The 15,418-nt window shown below is 51.3% G+C and overlaps 1 protein-coding gene across 1 annotated transcript in view; it reads left to right on the top strand.

Annotated features, from left to right (window-relative positions):
• Positions 1-15,418, top strand: part of STX1A (syntaxin 1A) — a 73,169-nt gene that overhangs the window by 44,215 nt on the left and 13,536 nt on the right. The window contains exons 4-5 of the mRNA XM_054646928.2: positions 10,529-10,603; positions 15,069-15,142. Coding sequence (XP_054502903.1) covers positions 10,529-10,603; positions 15,069-15,142 — 149 coding nt within the window. The remainder of the gene's footprint in view (positions 1-10,528; positions 10,604-15,068; positions 15,143-15,418) is intronic.

Genomic DNA, 15,418 nt, shown 5'->3' with positions numbered 1-15,418 from the left:
CACGCTGCTCCCAGAGCCCACAAGCCCACGTGGCATGTGACTCCCATGGCACACAGCTCCTGTGGCATGTGACTCCCATGGCACACAGCTCCTGTGGCACACAGCTCTTGTGACACACAGCTTCTCTGGCACACAGCTCCCAATGCATGTGGCTTTCATGGCACACAGCTCCCATGGCACAAGGCTCACATGGCTCACAGCTCCTGTGACACACAGCTCTTGTGACACACAGCTTCTCTGGCACACAGCTCCCAATGCATGTGGCTTTCATGGCACACAGCTCCCATGGCACAAGGCTCACATGGCTCACAGCTCCTGTGGCACACAGCTCCCAGTGCATGTGGCTCCCATGGCACACAGCTCCTCTGGCTCACATCTCCCATGGCACACAGCTCCTATCCCACACAGCTCTCACAGCACACAATCCCACATGGCATGTGATTCCCATGCCACACAGTTCCCGTGGCACACAGCTCCCGTGGCACACGTGGCATGTGCCTGCCATGGCTCACAGCCCCCAAGCAGCACCTGGAGAGTGCAGGGTTGATGGATGGGGAGGTTCTGGGCAGAGCTCTGTGCTGGGGGGACTGGTCAGAGGCTGCCCAACCTGCTGGGGGAGGGAGGTCCCCAGCCATTGGCAGGTGTGTTCCCCTCTCCAGAGCTGCATCAGGAACAAGTTGTTTCTGATTTTGGTGGATTAACAAGCAAAAGATGGAGGCAGTGAGTCAGCCTTGGGGTGGGGATCATGGAAGAGGGCTCAGCACATGTAACTCCCATGCAGGCTCAGAGCTGGCTCACTCCTGTGTTTGGAGCCAGGTGTGCAGGTGGGGATGGATGGACCAAACCCTGCCTTGCTGCTGCTGCTGTCCTCAAAAAGTGTTGGGCTGGGCATCAGGAGGAAATGTTATACCATGAGGGTGCTGAGGCCCTGGCACAGGGTGCCCAGAGCAGCTGTGGCTGCCCCATCCTTGGAAATGCTCCAGGCCAGGCTGGACAGGGCTTGGAGCAGCCTGGGACAAGGGAAGGTGTCCCTGCCATGGCAGGAGGTTGCAATGAGATGAGCTTTAAGGTCCCTTCCAACCTAAACCACCCTAAAAGTCCATGGATATGTGAAAAGATCCTTAAACAAGTACCCAGCACTGTGAGGTGGATTTTTTCCCCTTTTTGACCTTTCCCTGACAATGAGTCACAGGATCTCTCAAATTTACAGGGCATCCTGAGGGTTATGCCTTCCTTCCAACTCAGAATTTTGGGCTATCCCATTTCCTTGAGTTAGCGGAGTCTAAAGAAGCTGCCAGACAAGCACTGTGCAGGGATGGTGGCTGCAGCTGACAGTGACTGCAGGTGACAGTGGCTGCAGGATGTCCTTAAAGCCCTTCCTAGCTACTGTGACCTGCCTGTGTGTTGTCCTTACTGGGACCTGACAATTTCAATGAAATGACACATTCCCTGCACTTCAGTCAGTGTTTAAAACCATAAATAATGCTCTTTTTTGTTTTGGGGGTTTTTAAGTTGGTTTTTTAAATTATTTTATTTTAGGTGGGTTTTTTGTTTGGTTGGTTTTTTGTTTTGTTTTTTGTTTTTTAAGGAAAAAAATTCTGGATTCAGCACATTCAGGTGTCAGCATTCTTTGTGGGTGCATTTTGAGTCTTTATTTCACACTCAGTGCTTTGGGTACCAACTGCAGCATCTCAAGGGCACTCCCAGCTGAAGCTCTGGGAGGTAGGACTACTTCTGGTCAGTTTTTTTCTTCCAGTGCTATAAAAAGTTTTCAGCCAGAGGTAATACTTGCTCTTTATCATGGAAATATGCAACTCTAAAAATAACCTTTCCACAATTCCCCAGCTGGCTTCCTTCCTGCACAAAGCCCTGTGTCTGTCTGTCCAAGTGGGCTCACTGAGTGTCACCTTGTGCAGGGGTGAAGAACTTTCCTCCATGCTGAGTCCTTCCATCAGCCCCTCCCTTCATCCCATCCTTTGGGATGCTCAGTCATGGGGCCCCTCATGGGCACAGACTCACTCTCTGATCTGGAACAATTCAATCCTCTCTGATTTTGGGAAGAGCTGGGGGTGTCCTAGGAGCTGGGGAGGGATGGGTGAAGGGTCTCAGGATCCTGAAGTACAGGAATGAAGCTGCCAAAAGCAGGAGAGCCTCATGGAGGTGAACTGGGTCCAAAGCAAGGTCCTGCACCTGGGCTAGGGCAATCCCCAGGGCCAGCACAGACTGGGGGATGGATGGATGGATGGATGGATGGACAATGCATGGATGGACAATGCATGGATGGATGAGGGATGGAGGGATGGATGGAGGGATGGATGGATGGATGGATGGACAATGCATGGATGGATGAGGGAGGGATGGATGGATGGATGGATGAATGGATGGACAATGCATGGATGGATGAGGGAGGGAGGGATGGATGGATGGATGGATGGATGCAGAAAAGGACTGGAGGATGCTGGTGGGTGACAAATGGGACTTGACCTATCCATGGGCACTGGCAGCCCAGGAAGCCAAGTGTCTCCTGGGCTCACCCTGAGCAGTGAGGGCAGCAGGACAGGGAGGGGATGTTCCCCCTGTGCTCTGAGACACCCTGGAGCTGCCCCCAGCTCTGGGGTCCCAGCACAGGACAGTGGTGTTGAACTGAGACTGGAGTCAGGTTGGACATGGGGGAAAGATGTCAGACCAAGAGGGGCTGGCACAGGGTGCCAAGAGCAGCTGTGGTTGCCCCATCCAACCTGGAAGTGTTTAAGGCCACATTGGACTGGCCCTGGAGAAGCTGGTCCAGTGGAAGGTGTCCCTGCCCATGGCAGTGGGTTGGACTGGATGATCTTTGCAGGTCACTTCCACCCCAAACCACCCTGTGAGTCCATGATCCTGTGATTAAAGCTGGGGACAAAAAGGAATTAAATTGCTCTAGACATCTCTGTTTACAAGACCAGTTAAAACCCTACAGAACTGCAATTGCTTGTCTGTGATCCCAAATTCAGCCTAGCTTGTGTTCCTCAGACCTGGAAGAAAGATTTGGTTGGATGAAGTGTGAAATATCTTTTTCACAGCCTGGGAGAAGGACTCTTCAAGGGCAGGACCCTTCAGTAGCAGAGACACTCAAACATCTGCATGGTCCTGTCCTGCTCCTTGATATCAAGTGCTCACAGAATAAATTTAAAGCACTTGATCCTCCCTGAAGGTCTCAGTGTTTCTTACCACTTCTCTGTACCTCCTACCCCTGGAGTTTTACTTGCCATGGATTTACATTGGCCTGTGTTCTCCCATGGGTGGTGAAGAGGAGAATATTTTCCCACCTTCTCCCAGTGCCACAGAAACTGGAGCTGGGAGTCACAGGGAGCCAGAAAACCCACCAGCAGTGGCCTGAAGGACAAGCTGAAGTTTTCTTGAGATGCTTCAAGAAGAGCAGAACCTCTCAACCATTTTGGTGCATTAATAAATGAAAATGAGATAATAATGCAGAAAGGACACAAACATATGGGAAACACTTCCCTTTTTTTGGGAAATACATTATTTATCTTATGCTGAATAAATTCCAACATTCCAGCAGTAAATCAGTTTGTTGCTAAACAGTTGATACCAAAAATAGGCACTGCTGGATTCAGTCTGCCTGAAGGTATTGATTGGGAAGTTTTCCAGGAGCTGAGTAAGACGGTGCCTTTGCCATTAGTGTTGATTTCCAATAATTTCTGGCATACCTAGTGGGCACTGGGAACTTGGGAGGTAGAAGAGCATTGATTCTAAAGAGAGAGGGAATGAGCTGGGTAATTATTGACTGATTAAACTGACCTTGCTTCTGAGTAAAATAATGGAGTATTCAAGGTGGGGTTCGATTGGGAGAACTAAAGAAGGTAAAGACAATGAGTGCAGTCAGTGTTGCAAAAATAGAGCTGAGGAGCTTTAGTTGGTACCTGTGCCCTCAGTGTGTGTGGGAGGGCTGGGGCAGATTTGGTCCATGTGAGCCCCAGCACTGCATCTCAAGTGCCCTGTGTCCGTCCTGGAGCTGCCAGGGGTTTGTGTGTGGCTCCAAGCAGAGTGGAGCAGGCAGTAGGGGGATTTGTTTCTCTGGTGCTGCCCTGGAGCTAACAGGATGAATGGAAGGAGAGCCATAGGCAAGGCAGAAGAAGGCCATGGACAGGGAAGGAGTGTTTGCTCATCAGGCAGCTGATTGCTCCAGGAGAGCAGCTTTGGGGATGATGCTGCAGGGCTGAGAAGCTCTGACAGATGGGCACATTTGCAGCAGGTGGGAGCAGCCATCCACAGCCCTTTTCTTGCATGAATTATGCTGTTTTATTTGGGTGCCCCAGCTGAGGGTGGGATGCAGGGGCTGAGCAGTTCTCTCCTGTCCCCCTCTGCCTGCTCCCCATTCTGTCATACCTGCTGCAAATGGCTGTGTTGGCCAGAGTTGAAAAAAATTCTAGAAAATTAGGAAAGGGTTGAGTCAGCATCTGATGCTTTTGTTCTTGTTTCCCACAGCTTGAATCAATAAGTTGCAATGTGAAACTCTGAGCTCTGTTTCCAAGAATAAATGTCAGCCTTTGGGAACTGAAGGACTGCACAGAGGTCACTGATGTCCCAGATTTCTTTTGGCAAATGAGACTTCAGTCAGAAAGTCCTTCTCCACAGAGCTGCTCTCCATCCACCCATCCATCCATCCATCCATCCATCCCTCCATCCATCCATCCATCCATGAATCCATCCACCCATCCATCCATCCATCCATCCATCCATCCATCCATCCATCCATCCATCCATCCATCATCCATCCATCCATGAATCCACCCATCCATCCATCCCCCATCCATCCATCCATCCATCATCCATCCACCCATCCATCCATCCATCCATCCAGCCATCCATCATCCATCCACCCATCCATCCATCCATCCATCATCCATCCATCCATCATCCATCCATCATCCATCCATCCATCCATCCATCATCCATCCTTCCATCCATCCATCATCCATCCATCATCCATCCATCCATCCATCCATCATCCATCCATCATCCATCCTTCCATCCATCCATCCATCATCCATCCTTCCATCCATCCATCATCCATCCATCATCCATCCATCCATCCATCCATCATCCATCCATCCATCCATCATCCATCCATCATCCATCCATCCATCCATCCATCCATCCATCCATCATCCATCCATCCATCCATCCATCCATCCATCATCCATCCATCATCCATCCATCCATCCATCCATCCACCCATCCATCCATCCATCCATCCATCCATCATCCATCCATCCATCCATCCATCCATCCATCCATCCATCCATCATCCATCCATCATCCATCCACCCATCCATCCATCCATCCATCATCCATCCATCCATCCACCATCCATCCATCCATCCATCCATCCATCATCCATCCATCCATCCCCCATCCATCCATCCCCCATCCATCCATCCATCCATCCATCCATCCATCCATCCATCATCCATCCATGAATCCATCCATCCATCCATCCACCATCCATCCATGAACCCATCCATCCATCCATCCATCATCCATCCATCCATCCATCCATCATCCATCCATGAATCCATCCATCCATGAATCCATCCATCCATCCATCCATCCATCCATGAACCCATCCATCCATCCATCATCCATCCATCATCCATCCATCATCCATCCATCCATCCATCCATCCATCATCCATCCATCCATCCATCCATCCATCCATCCATCCATCCATCCATCATCCATCCATCATCCATCCATCCATCCATCCATCCATCCATCCATCCATCCATCATCCATCCATTCCCCAGTCTGTGGTGGTCCTGAGGATTGTCCTGACTCAGGTACTGGACCTTTCTAGCCAATCTCATCTCTGGTACCTTTTAAAACCTTTTGAGTTGCTTTAAGGCCATTAAACACTATGGAAGATGTTTCTGCCAGATCCCTACAGTTCCTACGAAGGATTCCTTATTATTTGCTCCCAGAGGTCAGATCCTTGTGGGGCTTCCTCTTTGCATTCACTTTTAAAAAGTACCCAACCTTCCATTAATGAAAGTTCCTAGATAAACAAGAAAGGTTTATTTGTTTAAAATTTTCTTCAAGGAACTGTTCCCACAATCTTCTTTCATTTTTTATTGAAAGAGCTAAGTCTTTGCCAAAAAGATCCTTCCAGCTTTGCCAGGTAACTCAGCTGGGAATTAGCTTGGACTTGCACTTTTCTTGATGATGTTTTATTGGTTATTGTCAGTAAAGACTCGAAGGTTGCTGAGGTGAAGTTTCTTAGTCCCAGCAAAGAGTCAAGGGCTGAGCACCTTGCAAGCAAAGTCACTGTCACCATGATGTCCAGAGAGATGGAGTGACAGTACCTGTGGAGGGTGGAGGGCTGTGCCTGCCAGCACCTGCCTGCTCTCCTGCCTATTCCTGCCTGCTCCTTCCTGCTCCTTCCTGCTCCTGCCTATTCCTGCCTATTCCTGCCTGTTCCTTCCTGCCTGCTGTTCCTCCCTCCTGCTTCTGCTTCTGCCTACTCCTGCCTGCTCACTCTTGCTTCTGTCTGCTCCTTCCTGCTTGCCTGCTCATTCCTGCCTGCTCCTACCTGTTCCTGTCTTCTTCTGCCTGCTCCTGCCTGTGTGCCTCTTCCTCCCTTCTGCTTCTGTCTACTCCTGCCTGCTTGCTCTTGGTCCTGTCTGTTCCTTCCTGCCTTCCTGTTCCTGCCTGCCTGCTCCTGTCTACCTGCTCCTGCCTGCTCCTGCCTGCTCCTGCCTGCTCCTGCCTATTCCTGCCTGTTCCTGCCTATTCCTGCCTGTTCCTGCCTATTCCTGCCTATTCCTGCCTATTCCTGTCTATTCCTACCTGCTCCTATCTGCTCCTGCCTGTTCCTGCCTGCTCCTGCCTATTCCTGCCTATTCCTACCTGCTCCTGCCTGTACCTGCCTGTTCCTATCTGCTTTTGCCTTCCTGTTCCTGCCTGCCTGCAGTGTCACCAGCCTGGGCTGAGTGTCTGCTCTCTGTCAGACAGGGGCCTCATGAGCTGTTGGCAGAGGGAGGAGGAGGAGTTTGTGCCCCTGCCTGCTCCCTGCACTGCCTGGCCTCCCTCCCAGGCAGGTCACAGCAGGCCCTGGGGCTCCTCAGGGGTGTCAAGACCAAAGACTTCTCAGGGGTCTTGGACCAAAGACTCCTTGTCCCTCCCAGCAGAGACTGGGGACACGTGGCCATGGGCAGGGACATCTCTGCTCTTGCTGTGCTCAGTGCCAGTGGGAATGGAGAGGACATCCTATGGGATGTGGGGAGCTTGGCTCTTGCTCTGGAACATCCCACGTGCCCCCCTCAGTGCCCCTCTGGCATGAAGGGATGCTGGCCCTGGCACAGCAGTGTTGTGGTACTCCAGCTTCCCATGGCTGTGTGTCCCTGGCTGGGAATGGTTAAATAATCTCAGTGAGTCACTTAAACAGACACTGTGCATGTGAAAATAATTGTCTGGGCAGCCTGTGCCTGCCAGGCCGCCAAGTAATCCTCACACGGCCTGTGACTCAAATCCAGCCAGAAGGAGTGTTCTTCATGCTGCTCAGTTGGAAATGGTTTGAGGGGAGGCATCCAGCCCTGTTCCCTGTCCCCTCCTTCCACCAGTGGGGTCCTGTGGCCCTTGCTGGCTCCCTGAGTGGCCAGCACAGGCTGTGCTCTGCACTTGTCCTTTGTGTCCTCAGTGGCAGCTTCACAGCAGCATGTCACAGCTCATAATGGACCTTAAAGACCATCTCATATCTCATCTCATATCTCATCCCATCTCATCCCCCTGCCATGGGCAGGGACACCTTCCACTATCCCATGTTGGTCAAGCCCTGTCCAACCTGACCTTGAACACTCCAGGGATCCAGGGGCAGCCACAGCTGCTCTGGGCTCACCCTTACAGGGAGAAATCTCTTCCCAACATCCCAACTATCCCTGCCCTCTGGCAGTGGGAGCCATTCTCCCTTGTCCTGTCTCTCCATCCCTGATCCCCAGCCTCTCTCTGGAGCCCCTTTAGGCACTGGAAGGGACTCTGAGACCTTCTCTTGTCCAGGCTGAGCACCCCCAGCTCTCCCAGCCTGGCTCCAGAGGGGGCTCCAGCCCATCTCCATGGGCTTCTCTGCACTTGCTCCAGTAGCTCCACGTCCTTCCTGGGCTGGGGACTCCAGAGCTGGCAGCAGGTCTGCAGGTGAGGTCTCAGAGCAGGACAGAGGGGGGATCCCTCAGCCTGAACTGACAGGGGGAAGGGAAAGCACATGGCAGTGAGTTAGGAGAAATTGTTCAGGAGAATTGAAGGTGGACGTGGGTGGGAAGGGACCTTGGCCAGTCCCCTCCAGCAGGTCCAGTGCTCAGCCCTGTGCAGAACATCCATAAGGACAGACATCCCTCAGACATCCCAAAGACATCCCACAGACATCCCTCAGACATCCCTCAGACATCCCTCAGACATCCCACAGACATCCCTCAGACATCCCACAGACATCCCTCAGACATCCCACAGACATCCCTCAGCCTCTCTGCATCTGGTATTTGACCACCATCATGGATGCTCTTCTTCTTAATATCTAATTTGCATTTTGCTTGCCCCAGCACTGCTTGTCCTCTTCCTGTGCACCCCCAAGCTTCAGTAGGAAGCTGAATGTCACCTCCAGGGACCAGCAGGACACCTGGCCCAGGTTCTCTGCACCCTCCTGCAGGGTGGTCTCAGACAGCAGTAGGGACCCCCTTGGCTTTCCCCTTCCCAGGTGAACAATCCCAGCTCCCAGCCCATCCCTGTGGCCATGGCAGCCTCTTGTCTCCTCTTGTCTCCTGTACTCCTGGTCCTTGTCTGCTTACCCAGCCTGGATGGCTGCAGGGAGTTACTCAGCCCAGGCTGCTTTATTTCTTTATTAAGAAATAAATTTAATTCCTTATTATTACAGTTTTTAATTTCTTATTATAACAGTTTCTTATTTTTATTACTTTCCTATTATTGGAAATTTTTATATATCCTATAAATTCTTTAAAGAAATTTCTTCACATTACCGTTTCTTATTATTTCTTTATTTCTTATTATTACAAGTTTTTTTTTTAAGAATGGGAAAAAAAAATAGTCACTTAAATAAGAACTTCAACTGAAAATCTCCTATTCCTGCCACTGCATTTATGCCCCTTCTACAGCAAATATCCTGGGGTGAAGGACTTCACAGATGTATTCCTTCTCTCCTTTTCCCAATAGTGCTGAAGCTTGTAGCTCAGGGATGGGGATGTTTATAGCTGCCAGAATGATAGGACCTTCCCCCAGAACATTCCCATCATCAGGATTGTCTAATTATGCCTGTGACTGGCAGCTGGCATCAGAACCATTGACATGAGTCAGTCAATATGCCTCAGCTCTATTAAACTAAGTTTTATTTAATTAAGTCTTGATCTCATCAAAATCAAGAGGGAGTGTTGGGGTGGCAGCAGGGAGAGCTGCACTGGCAGACCCCAGGTGGGTCTCAGTGATCTGGGTTTGCTGCTCCAGGGGCTCTGGCAGTTCCTGAAGCACAGATTGCTGAGGGGCACAGCTGCAATCCTGGCTTCTTTCAGGACACACTGGTTTCTGGGAGAAGAACCTGGATGTGATCACAGGGTCACAGGATGGTTTGGGTTTGAAGGGAATTTGAAAGGTTCCACCCCCTGCTATGGCAGGGACACCTCCCACTGTCCCAGGCTGCTCCCAGCCCTGTCCAGCCTGGCCTTGGGCACTGCCAGGGATGCAGGGGCAGTCCCAGCTGCTCTGGGCACCTGTGCCAGGGCCTGCCCACCCTCAGGATCTGACATTTCCTCCCCATGTCTAACCTGACCTTATTTTTGTATTCTTGTTCTATTTAACGCTTGTGTTGGGGCCCCAGAGCTGGAAGCAGCTGGAGGTCCCAGGAATGTGAGGAGAGTCCAGCATGGGGTGGTGGAAGTGTTCCCACCTAGATTGTGAGAGTGCTCCCAGTCTGAATGTGGGAGGGTTTCCAGTCTGGATGTGGGAGTGCTCCCATTCTGGGGATGCAAGTGCTCCCAGTCTGGGGGTGGAAATTTTCCCAGTCTGGATTGTGGGAGTGCTTCCAGTCTGGATTGTGGGAGTGCTCCCAGTCTGGGGGTGGGAGGGTTCCCAGGCTGGGGGTGGGAGGGTTCCCAGTCTGGGGGTGGAAATTTTCCCAGTCTGGATGTGGGAGTGCTTCCAGTCTGGATTGTGGGAGTGCTCCCAGTCTGGGAATTGGGAGTGTTTTCAATCAGGGGTTGAAAATCCTTCCAGTTAGGGGAGTTCTGGAGTTCTCTGCTTTTAACCCCCTGTGTTCTCAGAGGTGTATCCATGTCCTCAGTGGCCACACCAGGTGCTAATATTCAAATTTCAGCACTGATTGGTTTGACCACAAACTCCCAAAAACTTACTTCTTTTTCAAACCAGGACAGGGGGTTTAAGGGCTCCCAGCTCTGGTCTCTACACTCTGCAGGGCAGCAGATTTCAGTGGTGTCTGCAGCACACCCATGTTTGCTCTTTGCTCTCTCCCCAGAAACGAAAGAGGAGCTGGAGGAGCTGATGTCTGACATCAAGAAGACGGCGAACAAAGTGCGCTCCAAACTAAAGAGTGAGTGGTGACAAACTAAACTGAACTAAACTGAACTAAACTAAACTAAACTAAACTAAACTGCCTAGCATGGAGCTCTGGCTCTGCCTGGAGCACTCCTGTCCCAGGCTGGAAATACTCCCAGGGATCAGCATTACCTTCCCTCCCTCAGATGCTTTTGTTTGCCCTTTTTGTCCCCTTGTGCCTCATTCCCAGAATGGAATTGAGGGAATGGGGCCAGGAGCAGCTGGTGGGCTCTGAGTGAGTCCTGTGCCACACCTCTGGCAGGGCTTGGACACTGGGCAAACCCCCAGCTTGGCCAAAAGTTCTGTTCAGGTCTGGGTGGGTGAGGAGGTGCTGCTGTGGGAGGTGCTGCAGGATGTGACCCTCAGTTTCCACTATTGGAGGAGTCAGTCACTCTCTGGGGGGGCTGTCTGCCCACTGATGGTCAGGGTTGTGCTGGAGCACTCAGACAACCCAGAATTCCAAGACTGGGCCCCAGGGGACTGAGGGAGTCTGAGAGGATGGCAGCATCTTGAGACAGGAGCCAGGTCACCCCTGGCACCTCGGATTTGCCTGTGGTGGTATGGACATCAGTTTGGTTGGCATTGCTGCAGAAGACCTGGCTGTGTCTGAAGGGTAGGAGAGGAGCTGGTGCTTCCCCCAAGGCAGCAGTGTCCTCACTAATCCCAGGGTTTTGTGGGAGTCTGGCAGTCATGAGGACTCAGATATGCCCAGAGCCCTGTATTTGGTCACCCCTGGTGTGGCCATGTCCCATGTGAGGACCAGGAGACCTGAACCCCTTGTTCCTATGCTCCCTTTGTCCTCCTAGCACATGATCTCAACTAGAACCAGAAAGGAGAGCCAGGTATATCTTATCTATTCCACAGTCCAAGGGATCCATTCCTATAGCCCTGGACACACTGGGATCCCTGTGCTGGGATATCCTGGTGATAGTGTTTGGCCTTAAAAAAAACCAAAAAACTTTTTTCCATAAGTGTTTTGTTCAGTGTTTTGTAAGGGACTTTGAGAGCCTGAAGGATTGCAGGACAGGCTCCTGTTCCCTGCTTCCAGAAAAGCCTCTCTGCTGTCATATTAACCTGGAGCAGCAGATGACTGGTGCTTGTGCTGTGTCCCAAATTGCCTCCTGGCCAGCATGATCAATGACAGAAAACAGTCAGGGCTGATCAAAAACAACAGCTGCTGACAACAAACTGACTTCTTCAGGCCAGACATTACTCATGCAGGGCATAATTCTGATTGCTAGCTTCTTGGGAAAATGGGATTTTATTAGTTATCAGAAATGCCCAGTGTTTGCCAATAGCATTCCATGGGAATGGGGAGTGCTCTGTGTGGGTGTGCAGGAGGCCCAGGGACTGATGAAATCACTGAGCTGTGCTGGGGGTGAGCCCTGCTGCAGGAGGAACCTGCCCTGTGCTGGGCTTGAGGGACTGATCCAGGATGGAAAGTGCTGTGGACAGCTGGGCTCTGAGAGCTGTGAGACACCACTGTTGGGAATGGGCTCTTCAGCCCAGCTCCAGGGATGCCACTCTGGCTGCTTGCCAAGAGCTTTATCAGTGTGCCCACCCAGGCACGCCAAGATCTCGGATGGTTGCAGTTTATTGCAGCCCTGAGACACATGAACAGTCTCTGTTTTGGTCCACAAGTTCAAAGAAGGAGTCAGAGTTCTTCAGTTCTTGGTCTCAGAGTTGTTTATTGTTTCTTATCTATAAAATTTTTTCTGCTGTCCTGCCAAGGTCTGCTCAGGAGGACAGTTCCAGGCACTCTGCCTGCCCCCAGGGCAGTGTTATCTCTTTATACTAAAAACTACATATAACATGTTTACAATTACTTTCCAATACCTATCACCTGTGTTAAACAGTGAGTTTCTACTCTAAACCAATCCCAAAGTGCCAACATCACTGCAGAAGATGGAGGTAGAGAAGATGAAGAAGAAAGGCTGGAGACACGCCCAAGTCCTTCCATCTTGTCCCCAAAACCCCTATTCTAAAAACCCCAAAATCTACTTTTTCACCCAGTGATAATTTTATTATTACACTACTTAAACTTCTGTGACTTTCAGGTCTTCATACAAAGCTGGTAATTTGCTCCACGGGTCACAATCAAACCCACAGGTGCTCTGGGCTGTGTGCCAGGGTCTCTGAGCCCCCTGGCAGGGGTCCTGGCACCTCTGGACACCCAGAAGGATGTCCTGAGTTCTGACATGCCACCAGCTCACATGGCTGGTTCAGGTGTGTCCCTGCACACTGGCCAGCCTGCTGATGGCAGCTTTCTTCCAAGTTTTATAATCCCCTGAAATTAAGTCTTTGAGTTAGTATGTCCTGAGCTGGCCTTGAGGAACAGGTTTCATAGAATCCTGGAATGATGGGATGGTTTGAGTTGGAAAAAGCCTTAAAGGTAATCTTATTTCACCCCTGCCATGGGCAGGGACACCTCCCAGTACTCCAGGCTGCTGCAAGGCTTGGGCACTGCCAGGCATGGGGCAGGATTGCTGGTCCTGCACTGTGCCAGCCCTGCAGTGTGACCGTGCTCACAGGGGTTCTTGGATGAGGGAAGAGATGAGGATCTGCCTCCATGTTTCAGAAGGCTGATTTATTATTTTATGATATATGTTACATTAAAACTATACTAAAAGAAGAAAGGATTTCATCAGAAGGCTGGCTAAGAATAGAAAAAGAAGGAATGATAACAAAGCTTTGTGTCTCAGACTCTCTGTCTGAGCCAGCTGACTGTGATTGGCCATTAATTAGAAACATCCAACATGTGCCAATCCCAGATGCACATCTGTTGCATTCCACAGCAGCAGATAACCATTGGTTACATTTTGTCCCTGAGGCCTCTCAGTTTCTCAGGAGGAAAAATCCTAAGGAAAGGATTTTCCATAAAAGATGTCTGTGACACTGCAGCCCACAGCACTGTGGGACATGACCCTGCTCCTCCCTGCCATGGCCCTCAGGCTTTGGACACTGAGGCCTTCATGTCAATTATTTTCCTAATTAAAGGGGCAGATCCCTGTGCTGCTCCATGGCTGCTCAGCACTCCTGCCAGCGTGGTGGGTGCTCCCTGTGCCACTCCAGGACATGGAGGAGCTGCTGGTTTTTGGTTCCCTGGAGGAGTTTTGAGGTTTGGTATTTTGCAGACACTTCAGCTCTGCATTTTCTCCTCCTGCCTCTCTGGTAGAAGCAGCTCTCCAATTTGTTTGAATACTGGCAATCAGACCTAAGCACCACATTGATTTTGTGTGGAAATCCTGGCTCACCAGCCTGGGGGTGACAGTGCTGCCCTTTCAGCCCCAGATCACAGCCAGTGGCCAGGCACCAGGTGCTTTGCAGGGCTTTGCTGCCAGCTCAATGCTGGAGTCAGGGTTTGGGACGTGCCCAGCACCAGCTGCTCCTTGATCCAGTGTTTCACAGTCCCTTTGCCAAACAATCCCTTCCCTTTGGTTAAGCACTGGAGCAGCCACTCTGGCAAAGTGGTGGAGTCACCATCCCTGGAAGTGTTCCAAAAATGAGCACATTGGCATTTGGCACAGTGGCTTCATGGGCTTGAGGTAATCAGTGGAAAGTTGGATTTGATTATTTTGGAGGTCTTTTACAGCCTGAATGATTCAGTGGTTGTTCTCCAAAGAGCACAAACTATTGGAATAATTACCAATCTAGCCAGACAGGATGTGCCTGGGCTTGTCTGGCCCTTGGTGCTGAACCAGATAGTGGCAACTGTGGTGTTTCACCCCACAGACACTTTTGGCTGGGTGTGTGGTGTTTCACCCCAGGGACACTTTTGGCTGGCTGGGTGTGTGGTGTTTCACCCCAGAGACACTTTTGGCTGCCTGGGTGTGTGGTGTTTCACCCCACAGACACTTTGGGCTGCCTGGGTGTGTGGTGTTTCACCCCACAGACACTTTTGCCTGGCTGGGTGCTGCAGCTGGGCACGTGGGGACAAGTCCAGGCCTGCAGGAGCTCTGGTGGTGCTGGGATGGAGCTTCCCCCCATAACAGGGGCTGCTCCTCAGGTTTCCCTCTGTGGAGAAGCTTTAAGGCGATGGTGAAGGAAAGGAGTTGGTTCTGCTGGAGGGTTTGGATCCAGAGCTTTATTCTGGCCCTCAGGCCTCTGAATGCAGCACCAGCTCCAACAGAACTCCCTGAGCCCGTGGCTGCTGCTCCTTTAACCCCGGGGAGAGGGGCAGGGAAGGGGCAGGGAGGCACCAAGCAGGGACAGGAGGGGAGGGACAAAGGACAAAGGACACCTGGATGGCCCAATGCCCCCCAGGGGTAGAGGGCATCCTTTGGATCTGCCAATCACTCAGTGCCCTTCTGGAATGCCAGGACTGACAGACAGTGCTGGGAGGGAAAGAGGAGGTGACTGGCACACCTGGGAGGGAATTATCAGGGGAGGGACCCAGGTTTCTGAGGTAAACCCTGAAATCACGACACAACAGGAAACTAATGTGTCCTTGTGCCCTTCAGGCATTGAGCAGAGCATCGAACAAGAGGAGGGGCTGAACAGGTCATCGGCCGACCTGCGGATAAGGAAAACTCAGGTGAGCCTCTGACAGGGAGGGGAGGGGGGCAAGGGGCAGCTCAGGGGTCCTAGAAGTGCTGGAGAGGAGGCCTCTGTAGGGGGATAGAATATAAGAAAATAAAGATAGTGTAGAAAGTGATCTCACCCCTAAGGAGCTGCAGCTGGGCCAATTAGCAAAGATTAGGAGCAGGCCTGACTTTAACAGGCCACAGCTGTGACCAGTGAGAGGAAGATGCTATAAAGAGTGGGGTGGCTGGGTGAGAGGGGAACTGGGGTCAGTGGCTGCTTTGTGAAG

The sequence above is a fragment of the Agelaius phoeniceus genome, chromosome 20 (genome assembly GCF_051311805.1).
Source record: "Agelaius phoeniceus isolate bAgePho1 chromosome 20, bAgePho1.hap1, whole genome shotgun sequence".
Lineage (NCBI taxonomy): Eukaryota > Metazoa > Chordata > Aves > Passeriformes > Icteridae > Agelaius > Agelaius phoeniceus.
The sequence above is the reverse complement of the archived record's forward strand: the minus strand, read 5'-3'. Positions and strand labels throughout refer to the sequence as shown.